The sequence below is a fragment of the Salmo salar genome, chromosome ssa01 (assembly GCF_905237065.1).
Source record: "Salmo salar chromosome ssa01, Ssal_v3.1, whole genome shotgun sequence".
NCBI classification, from domain to species: domain Eukaryota; kingdom Metazoa; phylum Chordata; class Actinopteri; order Salmoniformes; family Salmonidae; genus Salmo; species Salmo salar.
Window position 1 is genome coordinate 19150523 of NC_059442.1, and position 22814 is coordinate 19173336.

The 22814-nt window shown below is 48.5% G+C and overlaps 1 protein-coding gene across 3 annotated transcripts in view; it reads left to right on the top strand.

The window, feature by feature from the left end:
* The window catches only part of ush2a (Usher syndrome 2A (autosomal recessive, mild)), a 436139-nt gene that overhangs the window by 411611 nt on the left and 1714 nt on the right, over nucleotides 1-22814 (top strand). For 2 of the 3 annotated variants that reach the window (XM_045714834.1, XM_045714830.1), the window contains 12 exons: nucleotides 1057-1284; nucleotides 1905-2240; nucleotides 2851-3861; nucleotides 4090-4259; nucleotides 6079-6403; nucleotides 14745-14954; nucleotides 15162-15400; nucleotides 17175-17392; nucleotides 17530-17706; nucleotides 18060-18144; nucleotides 19096-19325; nucleotides 22166-22408. In XM_045714834.1, the coding sequence (XP_045570790.1) occupies nucleotides 1057-1284; nucleotides 1905-2240; nucleotides 2851-3861; nucleotides 4090-4259; nucleotides 6079-6403; nucleotides 14745-14954; nucleotides 15162-15400; nucleotides 17175-17392; nucleotides 17530-17706; nucleotides 18060-18144; nucleotides 19096-19162 (3066 nt within the window). In that variant the 3' untranslated portion in view covers nucleotides 19163-19325; nucleotides 22166-22408. Of the gene's footprint in view, nucleotides 1-1056; nucleotides 1285-1904; nucleotides 2241-2850; nucleotides 3862-4089; nucleotides 4260-6078; nucleotides 6404-14744; nucleotides 14955-15161; nucleotides 15401-17174; nucleotides 17393-17529; nucleotides 17707-18059; nucleotides 18145-19095; nucleotides 19326-22165; nucleotides 22409-22814 lie in introns of those variants that run through there. The other variant, XM_045714836.1, reaches the window with a different exon arrangement.

The window sequence follows — 22814 nt, forward strand, 5'->3', positions numbered from 1 at the left end:
GTGGCTCAGTGGTTCAGATCAACTTATAGCAGAGACAAAGGTTCACCTGAATCCCTTTGCACCAGGAGACTAACACCCTGCATTCTGCATTGGGACTAGGCTTTCATCATGGTACACACACACCCATACATGCACACACACAAATACATACACACACACACACACCAGAGGAGGCTGGTGGGAGGAGCTATAGGAGGACGGGCTCATTGTAATGGCTGGAATGGAATCAATGGAACGGAGTTAAACATGAGGTTTCCAGGTGTTTGATCTGTTTGACTCCGTTCCATTGATTCCATTCCAGCCATTACAATGAGCCTGTCCTCCTATTGCTCCTTCCACCAGCCTCCTCTGGCACACATGCACACACACACACACACACACACACACACTCTCTCACACACATTCTCACACACACCCACATTCTGGACCCTAAAATTTAAAAAAAAACACACTTCCACATCCCTAGCACTCTTGGTGCCTGTCATAGCACAAGCAGGACTTGATAATCAATTAGAAAATGGAGCCTGGCGTTGCAGCCTGCTCTGAGACTTGACAGTGAGCTGTGTGTTGTCTCTGTGCAGTGGGATATTGCTGTGGTGTCAGTTTGATACCAGGGCTGTATTCAGGGGCTTTGTAGCTAACTCTCCCCTAGGGACCTGTGTGTGTCTTCCTACATGTCTGTCTCTCCCTCTCGGCTGGTCACTTGAGTGTGCTGTTAGTTCAAGATGTAGCCTTGTGTGCATGTTGATGTCAGCCCCCGTGTCAAATCCATAAGCATGTTAGGTTTCTATTGTCTGGTTTCTGGTGTAATTCCCTCTGAATTCTGCTCTTTGTAAAGATCTCATGGGTTGGTTTTTGGAGTGAAATCAGTCCATGTGTACATGCGTATGATTCACTCACTCTCTCTCTATCTCTCTCTCTCCCTCTCTCTCCCTCTCTCTCTCACACTCTCGCTCTCTCTCTCTCTCTCCTGGTCTCTTCTGGTCTCTCTACCGCGCTTTCTCTCTCTCCCCCTCTCTTTTTCCCTCTCTCTCCCCCTCTTTCTGCCCCTCACAGGGCAGTGCTCTCCAGTCCAGTGTGTATGGCTTGGAGGCATTCAGTGTGTACAGTGTGCGTGTGGAAGCAGTGAACGGGGCAGGCAGTGTATCCAGTCCCTGGGTCAGCATTAGGACCCTGGAGGCATCGCCTGCCGGCCTGGCTAACTTCAGTCTGGAGCAGAGAGAGCAGGGCCGGGCCCTTCTGTTAACCTGGGACACGCCTCATACACCCAACGGGGTTATCACGGTACACACAGAGACAGGCACACACCCAACGGGGTTATCACGGTACACACAGAGACAGACACACACACAACGGGGTTATCACGGTACACAGACACACACACACCCAACGGGGTTATCACGGTACACACAGAGACAGACACACACCCAACGGGGTTATCACAGTACACACAGAGACAGACACACACCCAACGGGGTTATTACGGTACACACAGAGACAGACACACACCCAACGGGGTTATCACGGTACACAGACACACACACACCCAACGGGGTTATCACGGTACACACAGACACACACACACACACACACACAACGGGGTTATCACGGTACACAGACACACACACACAACGGGGTTATCACGGTACACACAGAGACAGACACACACCCAACGGGGTTATCACGGTACACACAGAGACAGACACACACCCAACGGGGTTATCACAGTACACACAGACACACACACACACACAACAGGGTTATCACGGTACACAGACACACACACACACACACACACACACACACACACATTACACACATACACAGAGACAAATATCAAAGGGGTCATCACAGTAAACACACTCGCACACTGAACTCCCCATCTCTCTATCTCTCTCCTCCAGAGTTATAACATCTACAGTGAGGGGAACCTGGAGTTCAGTGGTCTGTCTCGCCAGTTCCTGTTCCGACGATTAGAACCCTTCTCCCTCTACTCTCTGGTTCTAGAGGCCTGTACCTCCGCAGGCTGCACCCGTACCCCCCCCCAGTCTGTTACCACGGCAGCAGCCCCCCCGGGCGCCCAGCCCGCCCCCATACCCAGCGCTATCGGCCCACACAGTGTAGAACTCACCTGGAGCCTGCCCACTCATCCCAACGGACCAATAGGAGAGTACATCCTGCTGGGGCGGAGTCTGGATGATGGGAGGAGGGGGAACAACGAGGAAACAGCTAGGGCCAAGGTGTGTATCTTGATTATCTTTGCTTCTCTATGGTAATACTTCTACCTTATACAGAAAAAGACGGTATACTAAATATAAGAAAAAGAGATTTAATAATAATACAATAATATATGCCATTTAGCAGAGGCTTTTATCCAAAGCAACTTACAGTCATGCGTGAACACATTCCACGTATGGGTGGTCCCTGGAAATGACAGTAAAAGTTTCACAGCACGTTCTAAACGTTCTAATGATTAGTCAACAGTTGGGCTGGGACGATGCCAGTATCACAATACTCATTAGTATTGTGGCAGGGGAAAAAAACATAAAGCGGATTTAACTTCTTTATGAAAACAGGCCTAATGTTGGAAACAAACATCATTATGATGTCATCCAGAGTCACATGTTTTTATTTCCAAGCCATAGCACACAATATGTTACATACAGCAGGTTTTTAAAGGACCAAAGAGTTTAGTCTGCTTTGTGTTTTCATTTTTGCCATGGAAAAGATATTGGGGTACTGGTATAGTCCTGGTCCTACTCATCAGTGTTAATTTCATCTTTTGTCACAATCTTAACCTGTCTATTTCAGTTATATGATCATCATTAGCTGTGGATATTTTTCTGTCAGGTACTGTTCCGTGAGAGTTCCACTCAGGCTTCTAGTTTCTCCCACACTGTGACGGGGCTGCGGCCCTGGACACAATATCAGTTCAGCATCCGCGTCCACAACCCCGCCGGACATACAGACAGCCCCTGGGTTACCGTGACAACCAGACAGGCCCCCCCGCATGGCCTAACACCCCCCTCGGTTGTCCACGTGGAGGGGAACCCCTATGAGCTCCTGGTGTCATGGACCCCCCCACTGGAGAGTAACGGGGTGCTTCTGTCTTATAGGATCCAGAGAGACAACGTAAGTTTCTCGTTTAGTTTTGACCCCAGTGTTTTCAACTACACAGACGAGGACCTGTCTGCCTTCACCTCCTATAGATATGCTATTACAGCCTGTACTGCTGAGGGCTGTGTTACTAGTCCTGAAACACAGGTAAAGACACTGGAGGCCCCCCCCGCTGCAGTGGACTTTCCCACCATAACCAGCATCACAGCCGATAATATCAACGTGTCCTGGACCGTTCCATTAATACAGAATGGGGAGGTGACACAGTACATGCTGGAGGCCAACGGAAAGGAGGTTTACCGTGGGAGTGGCTTGTCTGTGGTGATGTCAGAGCTGCGGCCGCACACACTCTACCACCTCGTCCTATTGGCTTGTACCAACGGGGGTTGTACCCCCAGCACCCCTATCAAGGCCCAAACCCTTGAGGCCCCCCCTCGTGGGCTAAATCCCCCCTCCCTCAAAGTCACCGGCCCAGAGTCTCTCGAAATCACATGGGGTGCACCGAAGCTCCCCAACGGTATCGTCACAGGTTACGAGCTCCGCCGGGATGGCCAGGTCATTTACGTCGGGATGGAAACGCGTTACCATGACTTCACGCTGTTGCCGAGCGTGGAGTACGGTTACAGCGTAACGGCCAACAACAGTCGGGGAGCAGTGACCAGCTCTGTGGCCAAGGCCAGGACTCACCCGTCAGCTCCCTCTGGTGTTGGGCCTCCCACACTGCAGCCTCTGGGGCCACGGCAGGTCAGTAAGAGGAGTGGGAGTAGTACAATACATGTAAATACGCTAATCATATTTTTTTAAGCACATTTCAAAGTGACAAATATTTCAGTGTTCAGAGCGCCCTCCATTCCTAATACATGTTCATGTGTCTGAGATCCTACTGTAGTTTCAATTCTGCCACTTCTACTCACATTGTTAATACTATTGTCATTGGTATATGAGATGTGTAATGTTGTGCTTGTTGTGAAGCTGAGGGTGGACTGGGAGCCCCCAGCGAGACCTAACGGGGTGATCGTCAGCTACACGGTGTACCAGAGAGACCCGACTCTGCCCTCAACCCACAGCTTCCTGTATGACCCAGAACACAGCGCCTTCTCCGGACGCTCCATCATACTGAAGCAGCTCACACCCTACCACAGGTCAGTCACTAACGAACCCCTGACCTCTACCCTCTAGCCACAGGTACAGAGAGTGTGTGTGTGTGTGAGGAGGGGGGTAGAGAGCAACAGAGATGTTTTATTTTTATAAACCCTTTATTGACACTATTTAGCGACTGTGGAGACAAAACACAATCACGAGAGAGAGAGATAGAGAGCTACAGAGAGAGAGAGAGAGAGAGAGATACAGAGAGAGAAAGAGAGGTACAGAGAGAGAAATACAGAGAGAGAGAAATACAGAGAGAGAGAGATACAGAGAAAGATAGAGATACAGAGAGACAAATTGAGACTCTGCATGCAGAATTCTGCATAAAATATCCTCTGTGTAAACGTAAAACACCAAATAATGCAGAATAAAGCCAATGCCCACTAATTATCAAAATCCAGAAAAGAGACATTTAATTCTAGAACCACCTAATGGGAAGTGATTCCCAAACTTCACACAGATCCACAAGGAATTCGAAAACATACCCAATTTTGATGAAATGCCACAGTGTGACATCACAGCAGCAAGATTTGTGACCTGTTTCTACAAGAAAAACAAACACAATTGTAAATACAACCCATATTTATGTTTATTTATGTTCCCTTTTGTACTGTAACTATTTGCGCATCATTACAACACTGTATATAGACATAATACGACATTTGAAATGTCTTTATTCTTTTGGAACTTCTGTGAGTGTAATCTTTACTGTTCATTTTTATTGTTTATTTCACTTTTGTTTATTATCTACTTCACTTGCGTTGGCAATGTAAACATATGTTTCCCATGCCAATAAAGCCCCTTGAATTGAATTGAATTAAATTGAGAGAAAGAGAGAGAGAGAGAGAGAGAGAGAGAGAGAGAGAGAGAGAGAGAGAGAGAGAGAGAGCGAGAGAGAGAGAGAGATACAAAGAGAGAGCAGTGAATGAGTAAATTAAGGAGAAAGATAAAGATAAAGAAAGTTATGGAGAAAAGAGGGAAGGAGAGAAAGAGAGTGACAGAGACAGACAATAGAGAGGGGCCCAAGGGACAGCATCCAGAGAGAGAGGGATAGAGATGGAGGGAGCTAGGGAGGGAGAGAGGGAGAGCGATGGAGAGAGGGAGTCAACCTTGAGGCAGTGGTCACGTCTCCATCTCTCTGTCCCAGACAAAGGCAGTCAGTCAGACTGTGTGTTCCTGTGTGACAGTGTGTGTGTGAGGGTGTGCGTGTTCCTGTGTGTGTGTGTGTGTGTGTGTGTGTGTGTGTGTGTGTGTGTGTGTGTGTGTGTGTGTGTGTGTGTGTGTGTGTGTGTGTGTGTGTGTGTGTGTGTGTGTGTGTGTGTGTGTGTGTGTTTCTGTGTGTGTGTGAGGGGGTGGTATGTTCCTGTGTGTGTGTGTGTGTGTGTGTGTGTGTGTGTGTGTGTGTGTGTGTGTGTGTGTGTGTGTGTGTGTGTGTGTGTGTGTGTGTGTGTGTGCGTGTGTGTGTGTGTGTGTGTGTAAGGTACTGATAAGAGACAGATAATAAAAGCTCATTATCTTTATCATCTACAAATCACCACTCCTCCTCTCAGATGACCTGTCTATTCTACTCCTCTCTCTCTGTTGTACTTCTATCTCTCCCTCCCTCTGCCTCTCTTTCTCTCCATGTTTTCTTTCCCCTTTCTCTCTCTTCTAAAGCACGGAAAAGACAGAATGACATTTAGGTAGAAATATGTGTAATATTGTAATAATGACAACATTGAGATATAATACATACTGTATATGATATTAAGTGTGTGTTGACAGACCTGTGTGAAAAACTGTGTGTATATCTGTGTGTATCTGTGTGTCTATCAGGTACGAGGTGAGAGTGGAGGCGTGTACAGAGCTGGGCTGTGCCTCCAGTGACTGGGTCTCAGTGCTGACACTAGAGTCTCCTCCTACTGGCCAGTCCATTCCGCTGCTGGAGCTACAGAGAGACACCAGGGGCCTACAGACCGTCTTTCTGCTCTCTTGGCCCCCCCCGGCCCAGCCCAATGGTAGAGTCCTACACTATGAGGTCTATAGGAGACTGGGTCAGAACACTGAGGTTAGCGGGAGTGCAGCAGCGCTGGTATATAGGAATGATTCCACAACGTGCCGTGATGCCGGTCTCCTGCCCTACACTGACTACCAGTACCAGGTAGGTACATATTCTGGCTAACACAGGGGTGAGGAACCACAGTCTGCATTGTGTATGTTTTTGTTCCAGCCCACCACTAACACACACACCCCTCCCCCTTCCCTAACCCCACTCAGCCCCACTCAGACAGGTGTTGTAATGCTAGTCCATATTAATGTGGTAGTTTGCGTGTTGTCGCTAATTGACAGGCTACCCTTTAGAGCACAATAACATTAGCATCCTGCCTGTCAGCCACGTTAGCCGAGGGCAGAGCCACGTTCTAATTGATTGAGTTTGCCTGATTGTTCCGTCTTATTTACCAGCCGTAATTTATGACAGGGGGAGTTGGGGCTGATAGATGACAGGTGGGTGACAGAGCCATTAATCAGTGGCAGGCAAGAGCCCCCGTCATTACCATCCGGCCAATCGAATTAGCTGTTTACCCCGCCCTCCCGGATACGGACATGTATCGGAAAGACCTTTTAAATGTCGGGTGTGGGTCCCCAAGGGAGTTTTGGGGGGGGCTATATACGTGAGGAGATACGCTAACCGGAGGTGAGAGAGATTGGGGGTGCTTCTAAAGTTTATGTTGTGTGTTTGACTACTAGCCTATAGTGTTTATGTACGAACACTGTTTGTGGGTTATCCCCATTCATCACATGAATGAGGAGACAGAGTAGGAGGGGTCATTTCTCCCCAGCAACACAAGGAAGGACAAAGTCCCACCACAGTACAGAGGGAGATCAAATTAGTTTAATTGGCCCAGGTCATCATGTTTTATTGACAGGTTTATGCCAGCCTTTAATTACCGCCCACTTTCACCCAACTTACCCTCCGACCCTTGTCTCCATGATGATGATACCGTTCAGTCAGCCAATCCGAGTATTCGGACCGCGGCGGTGCGGCTCAGATGACCAATCAGAGGTCTCAGAGCGAGTCCACGCAGCTTGGGTAGATTTTTGTTGCCACGGCCCCTAAAATGCCATCTTTTTTTCCCTTTCTAATAGCCTGGACTAGATATCTCAGTATGCACATGGTGTGGAAGCCATAACATGTCTGTAACTCCTACAAGACACACAGAGATATATCTCTAAATGCTAGACATCTCCTTTCTGTATCTAGGGAGAAATAGCCTAACGAAGACACACTATTGTAAAGTAGTTGTTCCACTGGATATCATAAGGTGAATGCACCAATTTGTAAGTCACTCTGGATAAGAGCGTCTGCTAAATGACTTAAATGTAAATGTAAACAGTGGCAGAGAAGTTGCTACATTCAAATCTGGTTGCATGATACTGTATGATATCTAAACAGTGTGAAAACACACTACACCGGTGAGAACTGTTGGATGCGCGTTACACTACCTGTAGCCTCATCAAGAACCAGGCTTCATCGGTATGGCAACGCCAGACTACACTACCTGTAACCTCGTCAAGAACCAGGCTTCATCGGTATGGCAACGCCAGACTACACTACCTGTAGCCTCGTCAAGAACCAGGCTTCATCGGTATGGCAACGCCAGACTACACTACCTGTAACCTCGTCAAGAACCAGGCTTCATCGGTATGGCAACGCCAGACTACACTACCTGTAACCTCGTCAAGAACCAGGCTTCATCGGTATGGCAACGCCAGACTACACTACCTGTAGCCTCGTCAAGAACCAGGCTTCATCGGTATGGCAACGCCAGACTACACTACCTGTAACTAAAGAAAGTGACCACAACACAGTGTGTCAAGTTTTGTATGTTAAGTTGTCACAGAAACTTCATCCCCAAGTCAGACACACACACAAACACACAAATCCCCGCCACCACCCTCTTGACCTTTTCTCCATCTAGGTGACAGGATGACTTTTGGCTGACCCCCCCTCATCTCCTCTCTCCCCCCTGGATTCTGACACGCAGGAACAGTGTGTGTGGGAATCTGAATGCGTGTGCTCCTCTACTCTCTCAGTCCGCCTGCATCTCATCTCAGATCTATCATCCTGATTGATCACGGGGTAATTGGCTATTATTGAGGCTAATTTAACCCTCTCCACCACCGCATCCATCTGCCACCTCCACTGATCCTGACAATCTGCAAATGACTTACCCATGCAAATCTCCACCTGCCTGACCCTGAGCTGTGTTCCCCTGTAATTACACTAACACTGCCTGGGAAACAAGATTAGCCTGGTGTGTGTGGAGGGGGGACTATGGGGTGTGGGGGGACTATGGGGCGTGTGAGTGTGGGGGGACTATGGGGCGTGGGGGGGACTATGGGGCGTGGGGGAACTATGGGGCGTGTGAGTGTGAGGGGACTATGGGGCGTGTGAGTGTGGGGGGACTACGGGACGTGTGAGTGTGGGGGGACTACGGGCGTGTGAGTGTGGGGTGGACTGTGGGGCGTGTGAGTGTGGGGGGGACTACGGGGCCTGTGAGTGTGGGGTGGACTATGGGGCGTGTGAGTGTGGGGTGGACTATGGGGCATGTGAGTGTGGGGGGACGATGGGGCGTGTGAGTGTGGGGGGGACTATGGGGCGTGGGGGGGACTATGGGGCGTGGGAGGACTATGGGGCGTGTGAGTGTGGGGGGGACTATGGGGCGTGTGAGTGTGGGGGGACTATGGGCCGTGTGAGTGTGGGGGGACTATGGGGCGTGGGGGAACTATGGGGCGTGTGAGTGTGGGGGGACTATGGGACGTGTGAGTGTGGGGGGACTATGGGGCGAGTGAGTGTGGGGGGGACTATGGGGCGTGTGAGTGTGGGGGGGGACTATGGGGCGTGTGAGTGTGGGGGGACTATGGGGCGTGGGGGAACTATGGGGCGTGTGAGTGTGGGGGACTATGGGACGTGTGAGTGTGGGGGGACTATGGGGCGAGTGAGTGTGGGGGGGACTATGGGGTGTGTGAGTGTGTGGGGACTATGGGGCGAGTGAGTGTGGGGGACTATGGGGCGAGTAATGTGTGGGGGGACTATGGGGCGAGTGAGTGTGGGGGGGACTATGGGGCTTGTGAGTGTGAGGGGAGTATGGGGCGTGTGAGTGTGGGGGGACTATGGCGTGTGAGTGTGGGGGGACTATGGGGCGTGTGAGTGTGGGGGGGACTATGGGGCGTGTGAGTGTGGGGGGACTATGGGGAGTGTGAGTGTGGGGGGGACTACGGGCGTGTGAGTGTGGGGGGACTATGGGACGTGTGAGTGTGGGGGGACTACGGGGTGTGTAAGTATGGGGGGACTATGGGACATGTGAGTGTGGGGGGGACTATGGGGCGTGTGAGTGTGGGGACTATGGGGCGTGTGAGTGTGGTGGGGACTATGGGGCATGTGAGTGTGGGGGGCCGATGGGGCGTGTGATTGTGGGGGGGACTACGGGGCGTGTGAGTGTGGGGGGACTATGGGGCGTGTGAGTGTGGGGGGACTACGGGCGTGTGAGTGTGGGGACTACGGGCGTGTGAGTGTGGGGGGACTATGGGGCATGTGAGTGTGGGGGGGACTATGGGGCATGTGAGTGTGGGGGGCCGATGGGGCATGTAGGTGTGGGGGGGACTATGGGGCGTGTGAGTGTGGGGGGACTATGGGGCGTGTGAGTGTGGGGGGACTATGGGGCGTGTGAGTGTGGGGGGACTATGGGGCGTGTGAGTGTGGGGGGACTATGGGGCGTGTGAGTGTGGGGGGACTATGGGGCGTGTGAGTGTGGGGGGACTATGGGGCGTGTGAGTGTGGGGGGGACTATGGCGTGTGAGTGTGGGGGGACTATGGGCGTGTGAGTGTGGGGGGACTATGGGGAGTGTGAGTGTGGGGGGACTATGGGGCGAGTGAGTGTGGGGGGGACTATGGGGTGTGTGAGTGTGTGGGGACTATGGGGCGAGTGAGTGTGGGGGACTATGGGGCGAGTAATGTGTGGGGGGACTATGGGGCGAGTGAGTGTGGGGGGGACTATGGGGCTTGTGAGTGTGGGGGGAGTATGGGGCGTGTGAGTGTGGGGGGGACTATGGCGTGTGAGTGTGGGGGGGACTATGGGGCGTGTGAGTGTGGGGGGGACTATGGGGCGTGTGAGTGTGGGGGGACTATGGGGAGTGTGAGTGTGGGGATGGACACCTGCAGTGGTCTGGGTTAGGGGTTCTAGGTTCTAAGAGCAGGAGGAGGCAGCAAACTGGTGAAGGGCAATGCTTGTTCAATGGAGAGAAGCACTTTCTTATTTCGCTCTCTTTGTACCTCTTCCTCCCGTCATTACCTCCTACTCTCACTCTCTCTTCGTTACCTCCTACTCTCACTCTCTCTTTCTCCCGTCTGTTACCTCCTACTCTCACTCTCTCTTCCTCCCGTCTGTTACCTCCTACTCTCACTCTCTCTTTCTCCATTCTGTTACCTCCTACTCTCACTCTCTCTTCATTACTGTATTTCTCTGCACGTTGTCTCAATTTCAACCTTCTTCCCTCTCTGTCCTCCTCCTGTCTCCCACTGTGTGACAGTTCTCCAGTGAGAAGGTGAGGGGTTGACAGTGGACATCTTCCTCAGTTCACCTGTAGCTGGCACTCACTCTCACTGCATTCTAAAGATGTACTCACACACACACACTCACACATACACTCACTCACATACACACTCACATCAAATCAAATTTTATTAGTCATATGTGCCGAATACAACAGGTGTAGACCTTACAGTGAAATGCTTACTTACGAGCCCCTGACCAACAATGCAGTTTCAAAAAAATATGGATAAGAATAAGGAATAAAGGTAACAAATAATTAAAGAGCAGCAGTAAAATAACAATAGCGAGACTATATGCAGGGCGGTACCGATACAGAGTCAATGTGTGAGTGCACCGGTTAGTTGAGGTAGTATGTACATGTAGGTAGAGTTATTAAAGTGACTATGCATAGATGACAACAGGTGTAAAGGGGGGGGGGTGCAGCAGTGATGCAACCAGTCAGGATGCTCTCGATGGTGCAGCTGTAGAACCTTTTGAGGATCTGAGGACCCATGCCAACAAATCTTTTCAGTCTCCTAAGGGGAAATAGGTTTTGTTGTGCCCTCGTCACGACTGTCTTGGTGGGCTTGGACCATGTTAGTTTGTTGGTGATGTGGACACCAAGGAACTTGAAGCTCTCTCGAGAATGGGGGCGTGCTGGGTCCTCTTTTTCCTGTAGTCCACAATCATGTCCTTTGTCTTGGTCAAGTTGAGAGAGAGGTTGTTGTACTGGCACGACACGGCCAGGTCTCTGACCTCCTCCCTATAGGCTGTCTCGTTGTTGTCGGTGATCAGGCCTACCACTGTTGTGTCATCAGCAAACTTAATGATGGTCATGCAGTCATGGGTGAAGAGGGAGTTCAGGAGGGGACTGAGCATGCACCCCTGAGGGGCCCCTGTGTTGAGGATCAGCGTGGCGGATGTGTTATTACCTACCCTTACCACCTGGGGATGGCCCGTCAGGAAGTCCAGGATGCAGTTGCAGAGGGAGGTGTTTAGTCCTTAGCTTATTGATGAGCTTTGAGGGCACTATGGTGTTGAACGCTGAGCTGTAGTCAATGAATAGCATTCTCACATAGGTGTTCATTTTGTCCAGGTGGGAAAGGGCAGTGTGGAGTGCAATAGAGATTGTATCATCTGTGGATCTGTTGGGGCGGTATGCAAATTGGAGTGGGTCTAGGGTTTCTGGGATGATGGTGTTGATGTGAGCCATGACCAGCCTTTCAAAGCACTTCATGGCTACATACGTGCGTACTACGGGTCGGTAGTCATTTAGGCAGGTTACTTTAGTGTTCTTGGGCATAGGAACTATGGTGGTCTGCTTAAAACATGTTGGTATTACAGACTTGGACAGGGAGAGGTTGAAAATGTCAGTGAAGACACTTGGCAGTTGGTCAACTCATGCTCGCAGTACACGTCCTGGTAATCCATCTGGCCTTGTGAATGTTGACCTGTTTAAAGGTCTTACCCAAATTGGCTGTGGAGAGGGTGATCACACAGTCTTCTGGAACAGCTGGTGCTCTCATGCATGTTTCAGTGTTATTTGCCTTGGAGCAAGCATAGAAGTAGTGTAGCTCGTCTGGTAGGCTCGTGTCACTGGGCAGCTCTCGGATGTGCTTCCCTTTGTAGTCTGTAATGGTTTGCAAGCCCTGCCACATCCGACGAGCGTCGGAGCCGGTGTAGTACGATTCGATCTTAGTTCTGTATTGACGCTTTGCCTGTTTGATGATTCGTTGGAGGACATAGCGTGATTTCCCGCTCCTTGAAAGCGGCAGCTCTAGCCTTTAGCTCAGTGCGGATGTTGCCTGTAATCCATGGCTTCTGTATGGGTTATGTATGTACGGTCACTGTGGGGATGACGTCATCGATTCACTTATTGATGAAGCCAATGACTGAGGTGGTATACTCCTCAATGCCATTGGAGGAATCACGGAACATATTCCAGTCTGTGCTAGCAAAACAGTCCTGTAGCTTAGCATCTGCTTCCTCTGACCACTTTTTTATTGATATAGTCACTGGTGCTTCCTGTTTAATTTTAGCTTGTAAGCAGGAATCAAGAGGATAGCATTATGGTCAGATTTGCCAAATGGAGGGCGAGGGAGAGCGTTGTATGCATCTCTAACGGCCGTCGAAGGGAGTAGACCAAGGCACAGCGGGTTGAGTGCTCATCTTAAACTTTTATTTGACGAGAACACAAAAACAAGAAAAACGCACGACAGCAAAACATTCTTGCAGGCTATACACACAGCTATGCAAAAACAACTTCCCACAAAGGGACAGGCGAAACAGGGCTACCTAAGTATGACTCTCAATCAGCAACAACGATGTACAGCTGTTCCTGATTGAGAGCCATACCAGGCCAACACAAAGAAATACACAACATAGAAAACCATAGAAATACAAAACAAGAACATTACCCAAAAACCCCGGAACACATAAATCAAACACCCCTCTTACATAAATACATATCCCATTAAACCCCGAACCACATAAAACAAATACCCCCTGCCACGTCCTGACCAAACTACAATAACCAATAACCCCTTATACTGGTCAGGACGTGACAGTGTGTGGAGTAAAGGTGGTCCAGAGATTTTTTCCTCTGGTTGCACATTTAACATGCTGATATTAATTTGGTAAAACTGATTTAAGTTTCCCTGCATTAAAGTCCCCGGCTACTAGGAGCACCGCCTCTGGGTGAGCGTTTTCTTGTTTGCTTATGGTGGAATACAGCTCATTGAGTGCGGACTTAGTGCCAGGCTCGGACTGTGGTGGTCTGTAAACAGCTACAAAGTATACAGATGAAAACTCTCTTGGTAGGTAGTGTGGTCTACAGCTTATCATGAGATACTCTACTTCAGGTGAGCAATAGCTCGAGACTTCCTTAGATATCATGCACCAGCTGTTGTTTACAAAAATACATAGACCCTTGTCCCCTTGTCTTACTAGACGCCGCTGTTCTATCCCGCCGGTACATCATATAACCAGCTGTATGTTCATATTGTCGGCGTTCAGCCACGACTCCGCGAAGCATGAGATGTTACAATTTTTAATGTCCCATTGGTAGTTTAATCTTCCGCGTAACTCGATGATTTTATTCTCCAACGATTGCACATTTTCTAGCAGAATGGAGGGAAGTGGGGGCTTATTCAATCACCTACGAATTCTCAGAAGGCAGCCCGACCTTCGGCCCCTCTTTCTCCTCCTCCTCTTCACGCATATCTCAGTGATCGGGGCCTGTTCCCGAGGAAGCAGTGTACCCTTCGCGTCGGGCTCATCAGAGTTGTGAAAGAAGAAAAAGGATTCTGCTAGTCCATGGTGAATAATCGCAGTCCTGACGTCTCAAAGTTATTTTCGGTCAAAAGAGACGGTAGCGGCAACATTATGTACAAAATGAGTAAAAAATAAGTTACAAACAAAGCAAAAAACATCTGCCTTCTTCTCTCTCACACACACACACACACACACACACACACACACACACACACACACACACACACACACACACACACACACACACACACACACACACACACACACACACACACACACACACACACACACACACACACAAAAACACACAACAAAAAAAGGTACAGTGACTGAAGTGGACTCTTTTAGTCAGGTGACAGCGATGGGAGTAGACTCACACAGACAGGGGACTAACTCTTAGACCTAGTCAGGTACATTGATGGAGGACTCCCGATACAGCCTCATGAATGAGCAGCAAGGGGACTTTTCCCAGTTTTTTCAGATTAGCAATTGTGTTAGTACAAGTGTTTAGTGTGTTAGTGCTGGAACAAAAGCCTGCTGGGTTAGTGACCACTGCTTTGATTTTGTACGATGATAACATCTTGTCATAAACGTAACATAATCCTAAAGTTGTGTTATTTATTTTTTTATTGACAGGTTTGGGTGGTGAATTCTGTTGGTCGTTCAGGAAGCCAATGGGCCAATGGGAGAACAGGTCCCGCCCCTCCTGAGGGTGTTGGCCCACCAACCTTCCTGCGTATCTTAGCAACCTCGGCTGTTGTTGACATCCGCCCCCCCACAAGGCCCAATGGCATCGTCAGCCTCTACAGGGTGTTCTCACAGGGCCCCAACGCTACACACACACTGGTAACACACACACTCTGGTAACACACACACACAATCTGGTATCATACACACAGTCTGGTAACACACACATACTCTGGTAACAAACACTATTGAGACACACACGTACTAGTAACACACACACATACACGGGTAACACACAAGCACACACCGAAGAGATAACTTTTCTGTGACAATCTCTCTATGGCTCTCTCTCTGTCTCTCTCTCAGCTGTCAGAGGGGACATCTCGTCAGCAGACCCTCCATGGTCTGAGTCCATACACTCAGTACTGGGTAGGAGTAGAGGCCTGTACCTGCTACCAGTGCTGCAGCCAGGGCCCCATGAGTGAGCTGCGCACCCAGGCCTCCCCCCCAGCACAGCAGCCATCCCCTCGCCCAGTGGCTCTGACATCACGCTCAGTACAGGTGGAGTGGGACGAACCGCTCGCCCCCAACGGACTCATAGAGAGGTAGAGGGAGAAACACAAACACATACAGTACCAGTCAAAAGTTTGAACGCACCTACTCATTCCATGATTTTTCTTTATTTTGACTATTTTCTACATTGTAGAATAATAGAGAAGACATCAAAACGATGAAATAACACATATGGAATCATGTAACAACCAAACAAGTGTTAAACAAATCAAAATATATTTTATATTTGAGATTCTTCAAGGTAGCGCCACCCTTTGCATTGATGACAGCTTTGCACTCTTGGCATTCTCTTAACCAGCTTGACCTGGAATGCTTTTCTTACAGTCTTGAAAGAGTTCCCACATATGCTGAGCACTTGTTGGCTGCTTTTCTTTCCCTCTGCGGTCCAACTCATCCCAAACCATCTCAACTGAGTTGAGGTTGGGTGATTGTGGAGGCCAGGTCATCTGATGCAGCACTCCACCAATCTCCTTGGTCAAACAGCCCTTACACAACCTGGAGGAGTGTTGGGTCATTTTCCTGTTGAAAATCAAATGATAGTCCCACTAAGCGCAAACCAGTTGGGATGGCGTATTGCTGTGGTAGCCATGCTGGTTAAGTGTGCCTTGAATTCTAAATAAATCCCTGACACTGTCACCAGCAAAGCACCCCCACACCATCACACCTCCTCCTCCATGCTTCACGGTGGGAACCAAACATGCGGAGTTCCCTTTCACCTATTCTGCATCTCACAGTTGCAAAGAAAAAGCCATATCTCAGACTGGCCAATAAAAATAAAAAATGAAGATGGGAAAAAGAACACAGACACTGGACAGAGGAACTCGGAGTCGCCTCTTCACTGTTGACGTTGAGACTGGTGTTTTGCGTGTACTATTTAATGAAGCTGCCAGTTGAGGACTTGTGAGGCGTCTGTTTCTCAAACTAGTCACTCTAATGTACTTGTCCTCTTGCTCAGCTGTGCACCGGGGCCTCCCACTCCTCTCTCTATTCTGGTTAGCACCAGTTTGCGCTGTTCTGTGAAGGGAGTAGTACACAGCGTTGTATGAGATCTTCAGTTTCTTGGCAATTTCTCACATGGAATAGCCTTCATTTCTCAGAACAAGACTAGACTGACAAGTTTCAGAAGAAAGGTCTTTGTTTCTGGCTATTTTGAGCCAGTAATCGAACCCACAAATGCTGTATTGCTTCTTTAATCAGGACAACAGTTTTCAGCTGTGCTAACATAATTGCGAAAGGGTTTTCTAATGATCAATTAGCCTTTTAAAATTATAAACTTGGATTCGCTAACACAACGTGCCATTGGAACACAGGAGTGATGGTTGCTGATAATGGGCCTCTGTACGCCTATGTAGATATTCCATTCAAAGTGTCCAGCTACAATAGTCATTTACAACATTAGCAATGTCTACACTGTATTTCTGATCTATTTTATTTTAATGGACAAAAAAATAGCTTTTCTTTCAAAAACAAGGACCTTTCTTAGTGACCCCAAACGTTTGAACGGTAGAATATATATATTTATTAACACCTCTGCTTCCTCTTTCACTCTGCTCTTTTCCCTTCTCTCTCTCTCTCTCTCTCTCTCTCTCTCTCTCTCTCTCTCTCTCTCTCTCTCTCTCTCTCTCTCTCTCTCTCTCTCTCTCTCTCTCTCTCTCTCTCTCTCTCTCTCTCTCTCTCTCTCTCTCTCTCTCTCTCTCTCTCTCTCTCTCTCTCTCTCTCTCTCTCTCTCTCTCTCTCTCTCTCTCTCTCTCTCTCTCTCTCTCTCTCTCTCTCTCTCTCTCTCTCTCTCTCTCTCTCGCTCTCTAGTTGTGAGGTGCATGTTCGTTCCTCCTGCCCCCAGCCTCCCCAGCCAGTCCCACCGCTCTGTGTGGAGGGACCAATAGAAACGCGGTTCTTCGGGAGGGGCAGGAACTACAACGTAACAGGTCTGCAGCCCTACTCCAACTACCAGCTCAGAGCTACCTGTTATAACAACATGGGTAGTACCGCCTCCAACTGGACTACTGTTACTACACTCACTGAGGGTAAGACATCTAGCCCTGACATCTAACCCCTGACCTCTAGCCCTAGCCCTGTTATAACAACATGGGTAGTACCGCCTCCAACTGGACTACTGTTACTACACTAACTCTCCCTCTCTTTCTCTCCCTCTCTTCTCCAGCTCCTCAGTATATCTCTCCATTTGAGGTGTACAGTAACCTGACTCTGGTGTGGCTGGACTGGAGTGCCTCTTTCTCTCTGAACGGTCTTCTGAGAGACTACTCTCTGACAGACAACAACCTGAGAGTCTACATTGGCTTCCACAGCTACCTCTATATACCCCGCATCTCAGAGAAGAGTGAGACAACACACACACACACACACACACACACACAGACAGACAGACAGACAGACAGACAGACAGACAGACAGACAGACAGACAGACAGACAGACAGACAGACAGACAGACAGACAGACAGACAGACAGACAGACAGACAGACAGACACCTCACAGATACCCAGTCCCTCTATGAGCAATATCTTTCCATCTGATTACTTCTGAAGATGAGTGTTTTTGTAACACTACTCTACCTACTACTCTTAAAGATCTCTCTCCCCTCCCTCCCTCCCTCCCTCCCTCCCTCCCTCCCTCCCTCCCTCCCTCCCTCCCTCCCTCCCTCCCTCCCTCCCTCCCTCCCTCCCTCCCTCAGCCCTCTCCCCTCCAGGTGACCTGTACTACAGACATTGGCAGTGCCAGCACCCCTATCATCAGATACAGTCCTGCTACAGGCATGAGTGAGACAGCGCACACACACACACACACACACACACACACACACACACACACACACACACAAACTCTATGCCATGCGTCACCAACTGGTCATTCGCAATCGATTGGTCGACGATCTTCGCCAACAATAAAGCCTTGCGTTCCTATTTTTGTTCTTGCGCTGTTGGTGCACTTGGTAGGCACAGTGTTGCCATTTTGAACCACTGAATTAGTTTGAAGGGACAAACTCCGCCTACCCAGCGTACCAGCAGAGCTAAACCACTTGTGCTTCAACCAGTGCTGCAGCTGCAATGATGAGTAGCCAGGTGTATCGACAGCCCTGCGTTTTTATTATTAGCAGCTCTCTGTGTCTATTTTAATTGCAAGGAATATTTCACTTTCTCTGGTCATAGGAACAACATGAATTTGTGCATAAGGCAGAAATAACGTTGTGCGACTCGATTTTGGCCATCAGGTGGAAGACGGTGTCCCCTCTCACCGGAGGAATGGAGAGAGCATATATCTCGTGAGAGGCATCTCTCTCTCTCTCTCTCTCTCTCTCTCACACACACATCAGTCCAATAAAATAAAAAAGCTAATTATTTAAATGTATCCTCAGCTGTGCTTCGCAAGTGCTACACCAACTGATTTATTTTGTTATCAAAGCTCGAGTTTTGAAATATAATATGGTCTGAGAAGAACAATATTGGCAGGTCAAGCATATAATGAATATGCTGTGATAATGTATTACACCTACTGCACAAACCTCATTCCAACAGAACTGTTTTTATGAGGTTAATGTTGCACATCTGAGCAGTAAATCTTGGTTTGCTTTTGGACTTTTTGGAACGTGATCTTGACTCAGAAAGGTTGGTGACCACTGCTCTATGCTAACCCTTCTACCTCTGCAAGTGGGCTTTGGGTGTATCAGATTCCTACTCTAAGCTGCACACCTCCACACTCTCTCTTCCCAGGTCCGGTGGAGCCCACCCCAGGAGGGAAGCAGGGTGTGGGGACCCAGGGAGCTCCAGTCTACTCTGAGATGTGGTTCATCCTGCTGCTAGTCTTTCTGGGTCTCCTGGTCCTGGCTGTGCTGCTGGGCCTGGTGCTGAGGAGGGCCCTGAGGAAAGAACCCTTCATTAGAGAACGCCCCCCTCTCGTCCCCCTGCAGAAGAGGAGCCAGGCGGGAGGAGACGCTTACATGGTAAGAGAGACCCAATTCTAAACGCCCCCTATCCGTAACGCTAGGTACTTTGTGTAGACCTTAAAGGATTGAATACGTATTAGCAATGTGGTTATGGTTCTATATTGTCATTGCTAATACCTGTCCATATGTTTTAAATTAAGTATATACACTCTTCTTATACTGAAGATTTGTGAACAGGCAGCCTCATTCCCACTAGAGGGCGATGACATCCCAGTTATCATGTACGAGCAGAGGTGCTCTCTTGTGGTTCTGAAATGCCTGAATCCTTTTTCTGTATGTGTACCGTAAATTCCGGACTATAAGCCGCAACTTTTTTCCCAGGCTTTGAACCTCACGGCTTAAACAATGATGCGGCTAATATATGGATTTTTCCCGCTTTTAATTTATTTTCTCCAAAAAAACACATTCTGTGACGTGCTCAGTTTTTTGGCGGCATGAAGCTTTCATTAGAACAATGAAATTGCCAAACGGGTTAAGGTCAAACAACTTTTTTGTTTACTGTTTAGATTAAATCGAGCGCTCTCAAACTTCCCATCATTCTGATTACGGTAGTCATTTTGTCACCCTCATCATGGCAAAGACACGGAGAATTGCATATGATGCAGCTTTCAAGTTGAAGGCGATTGATCTGGCTGTTGGAAAAGGAAATAGAGCTGCTGCACGGGAGCTTGGTCTTAATGAGTCGATGATAAGACGTTGGAAACAGCAGCGTGAGGAATTGACTCAGTGCAAAAAGACAACTAAAGCTTACTGCTAATTTTTTATTTTTTGTTACAAGCCGTGTTTCGTTAAAGCCTATTTATTTTTGTTACAAGCCGTGTTTCGTTAAAGCCTATTTATTTTTGTTACAAGCTGTGTTTCGTTGAAGCCTGTGTAAAGTTCATTTGTTTCAATGTACCGGTAGGCACCTGCGGCTTATAGACATGTGCGGCTTATTTATGTTCAAAATAATATACTGCTCAAAAAATAAAGGGAACACTAAAATAACACATCCTAGATCTGAATGAATTAAATAATCTTATTAAATACTTTTTTTCTTTACATAGTTGAATGTGCTGACAACAAAATCACACAAAAATAATCTATGGAAATCCAATTTATCAACCCATGGAGGTCTGGATTTGGAGTCACACTCAAAATTAAAGTGGAAAACCACACTACAGGCTGATCCAACTTTGATGTAATGTCCTTAAAACAAGTCAAAATGAGGCTCAGTAGTGCATGTGGCCTCCACGTGCCTGTATGACCTCCCTACAACGCCTGGGCATGCTCCTGATGAGGTGGCGGATGGTCTCCTGAGGGATCTCCTCCAAGACCTGGACTAAAGCATCCGCCAACTCCTGGACAGTCTGTGGTGCAACGTGGCGTTGGTGGATGGAGCGAGACATGATGTCCCAGATGTGCTCAATTGGATTCAGGACTGGGGAACGGGCGGGCCAGTCCATAGCATCAATGCCTTCCTCTTGCAGGAACTGCTGACACACTCCAGCCACATGAGGTCTAGCATTGTCTTGCATTAGGAGGAACCCAGGGCCAACCGCACCAGCATATGATATCACAAGGGGTCTGAGGATCTCATCTCGGAACCTAATGGCAGTCAGGCTACCTCTGGCGAGCACATGGAGGGCTGTGTGGCCCCCCAAAGAAATGCCACCCCACACCATGACTGACCCACCGCCAAAACGGTCATGCTGGAGGATGTTGCAGGCAGCAGAACGTTCTCCACGGCGTCTCCAGACTCTGTCACATGTGCTCAGTGTGAACCTGCTTCATCTGTGAAGAGCACAGGGCGCCAGTGGCGAATTTGACAATCTTGGATTTCTCTGGCAAATGCCAAACGTCCTGCACGGTGTAGCGCTGTAAGCACAACCCCCACCTGTGGACGTCGGGCCCTCATACCACCCTCATGGAGTCTGTTTCTGACTGTTTGAGCAGACACATGCACATTTTTGGCCTGCTGGAGGTCATTTTGCAGGGCTCTGGCAGTGCTCCTCCTGCTCCTCCTTGCACAAAGGCGGAGGTAGCGGTCCTGCTGCTGGGTTGTTGCCCTCCTACGGCCTCCTCCACGTCTCCTGATGTACTGGCCTGTCTCCTGGTAGCGCCTCCATGCTCTGGACACTACGCTGGCAGACACAGCAAACCTTCTTGCCACAGCTCGCATTGATGTGCCATCCTGGATGAGCTGCACTACCTGAGCCACTTGTGTGGGTTGTAGACTCCGTCTCATGCTTTCACTAGAGTGAAAGCACCGCCAGCATTCAAAAGTGACCAAAACATCAGCCAGGAAGCATAGGAACTGAGAAGTGGTCTGTGGTCACCACTGCAGAACCACTCCTTTATTGGGGGTGTCTTGCTAATTGCCTATAATTTCCACCTGTTGTCTATTCCATTTGCACAACAGCATGTGAAATTTATTGTTAATCAGTGTTGCTTCCTAAGTGGACAGTTTGATTTCACAGAAGTGTGATTGACTTGGAGTTACATTGTGTTGTTTAAGTGTTCCCTTTATTTTTTTGAGCAGTGTATATATTTTTTAATTCAGTGGGTGCGGCTTATATTCAGGTGCGCTTAATAGTCCGTAAATTACAGTAATAATGTGTGTAAAGACATTGACAACTAATTGTACATTTGCTTCAGACGATTTCAGTTTCCTTCTTTTTATATTCTGTCATTATTTTCTGTATTCCATTTCCTTCTTGCCTTCCTCTTTTTCTTCCCGTTCTTCCTCCTTGCCCTCTCTTTCCTACTTGTCCTTTCTGTTCTCCTCTCCTCCCCCTCCTCTTGTCTCCTCCCCCTCCTCTTGTCTCCTCCCCCTCCTCTTGTCTCCTCCCTCTCAGAGGCCGTATTCTGACATGTGTTCTAAACATCACGCCAGTACTCTCCTCCTCACTGACCTCTCCACTGTTGCAGTAAGCCTGTCTCTCTGTCTGTATATGTCTCTGTCCACACACGTATGCCTCAACATGCTAATAACACGTGTGTGCTTCTACATCAGGGTTCCCCAACTGGCATCCCACGGGTGATTTTAATTGGCCCTCCAAGTTTTCTGAGCCCAAAAAAACTGGTAACACTTTACTTGACAGCCAGTGTCATACCATGTTATGACACAGTCATAATAACCATGTCATAATATGTCATAACCGCTGACATAACTTGGCATAACCTGTCATAATATGGTCATAACACTGTCATGGCCCACATATTTACACCTATTGTGACATAAATTGCGTTATTTCATGGCTGGATATGACACCTACATAAGAGTGTCAAAACCCACATTTATGTTCCTGAAATCTGCTCCTGCATTTATCCCAGTCATCAGCAACAGAGCATTGGAGTAGGTGCATGTCTGACATCAACGTGTGCACAATTACAATGATAATTTAATATGGTCAATTTAAATAAATGTATCCATAACAAACATACTGTGGGCTATGGTGTAATGGAATGTTTTGCCTTGTGTGGTAGGTTTTGTAGGTGTCATAA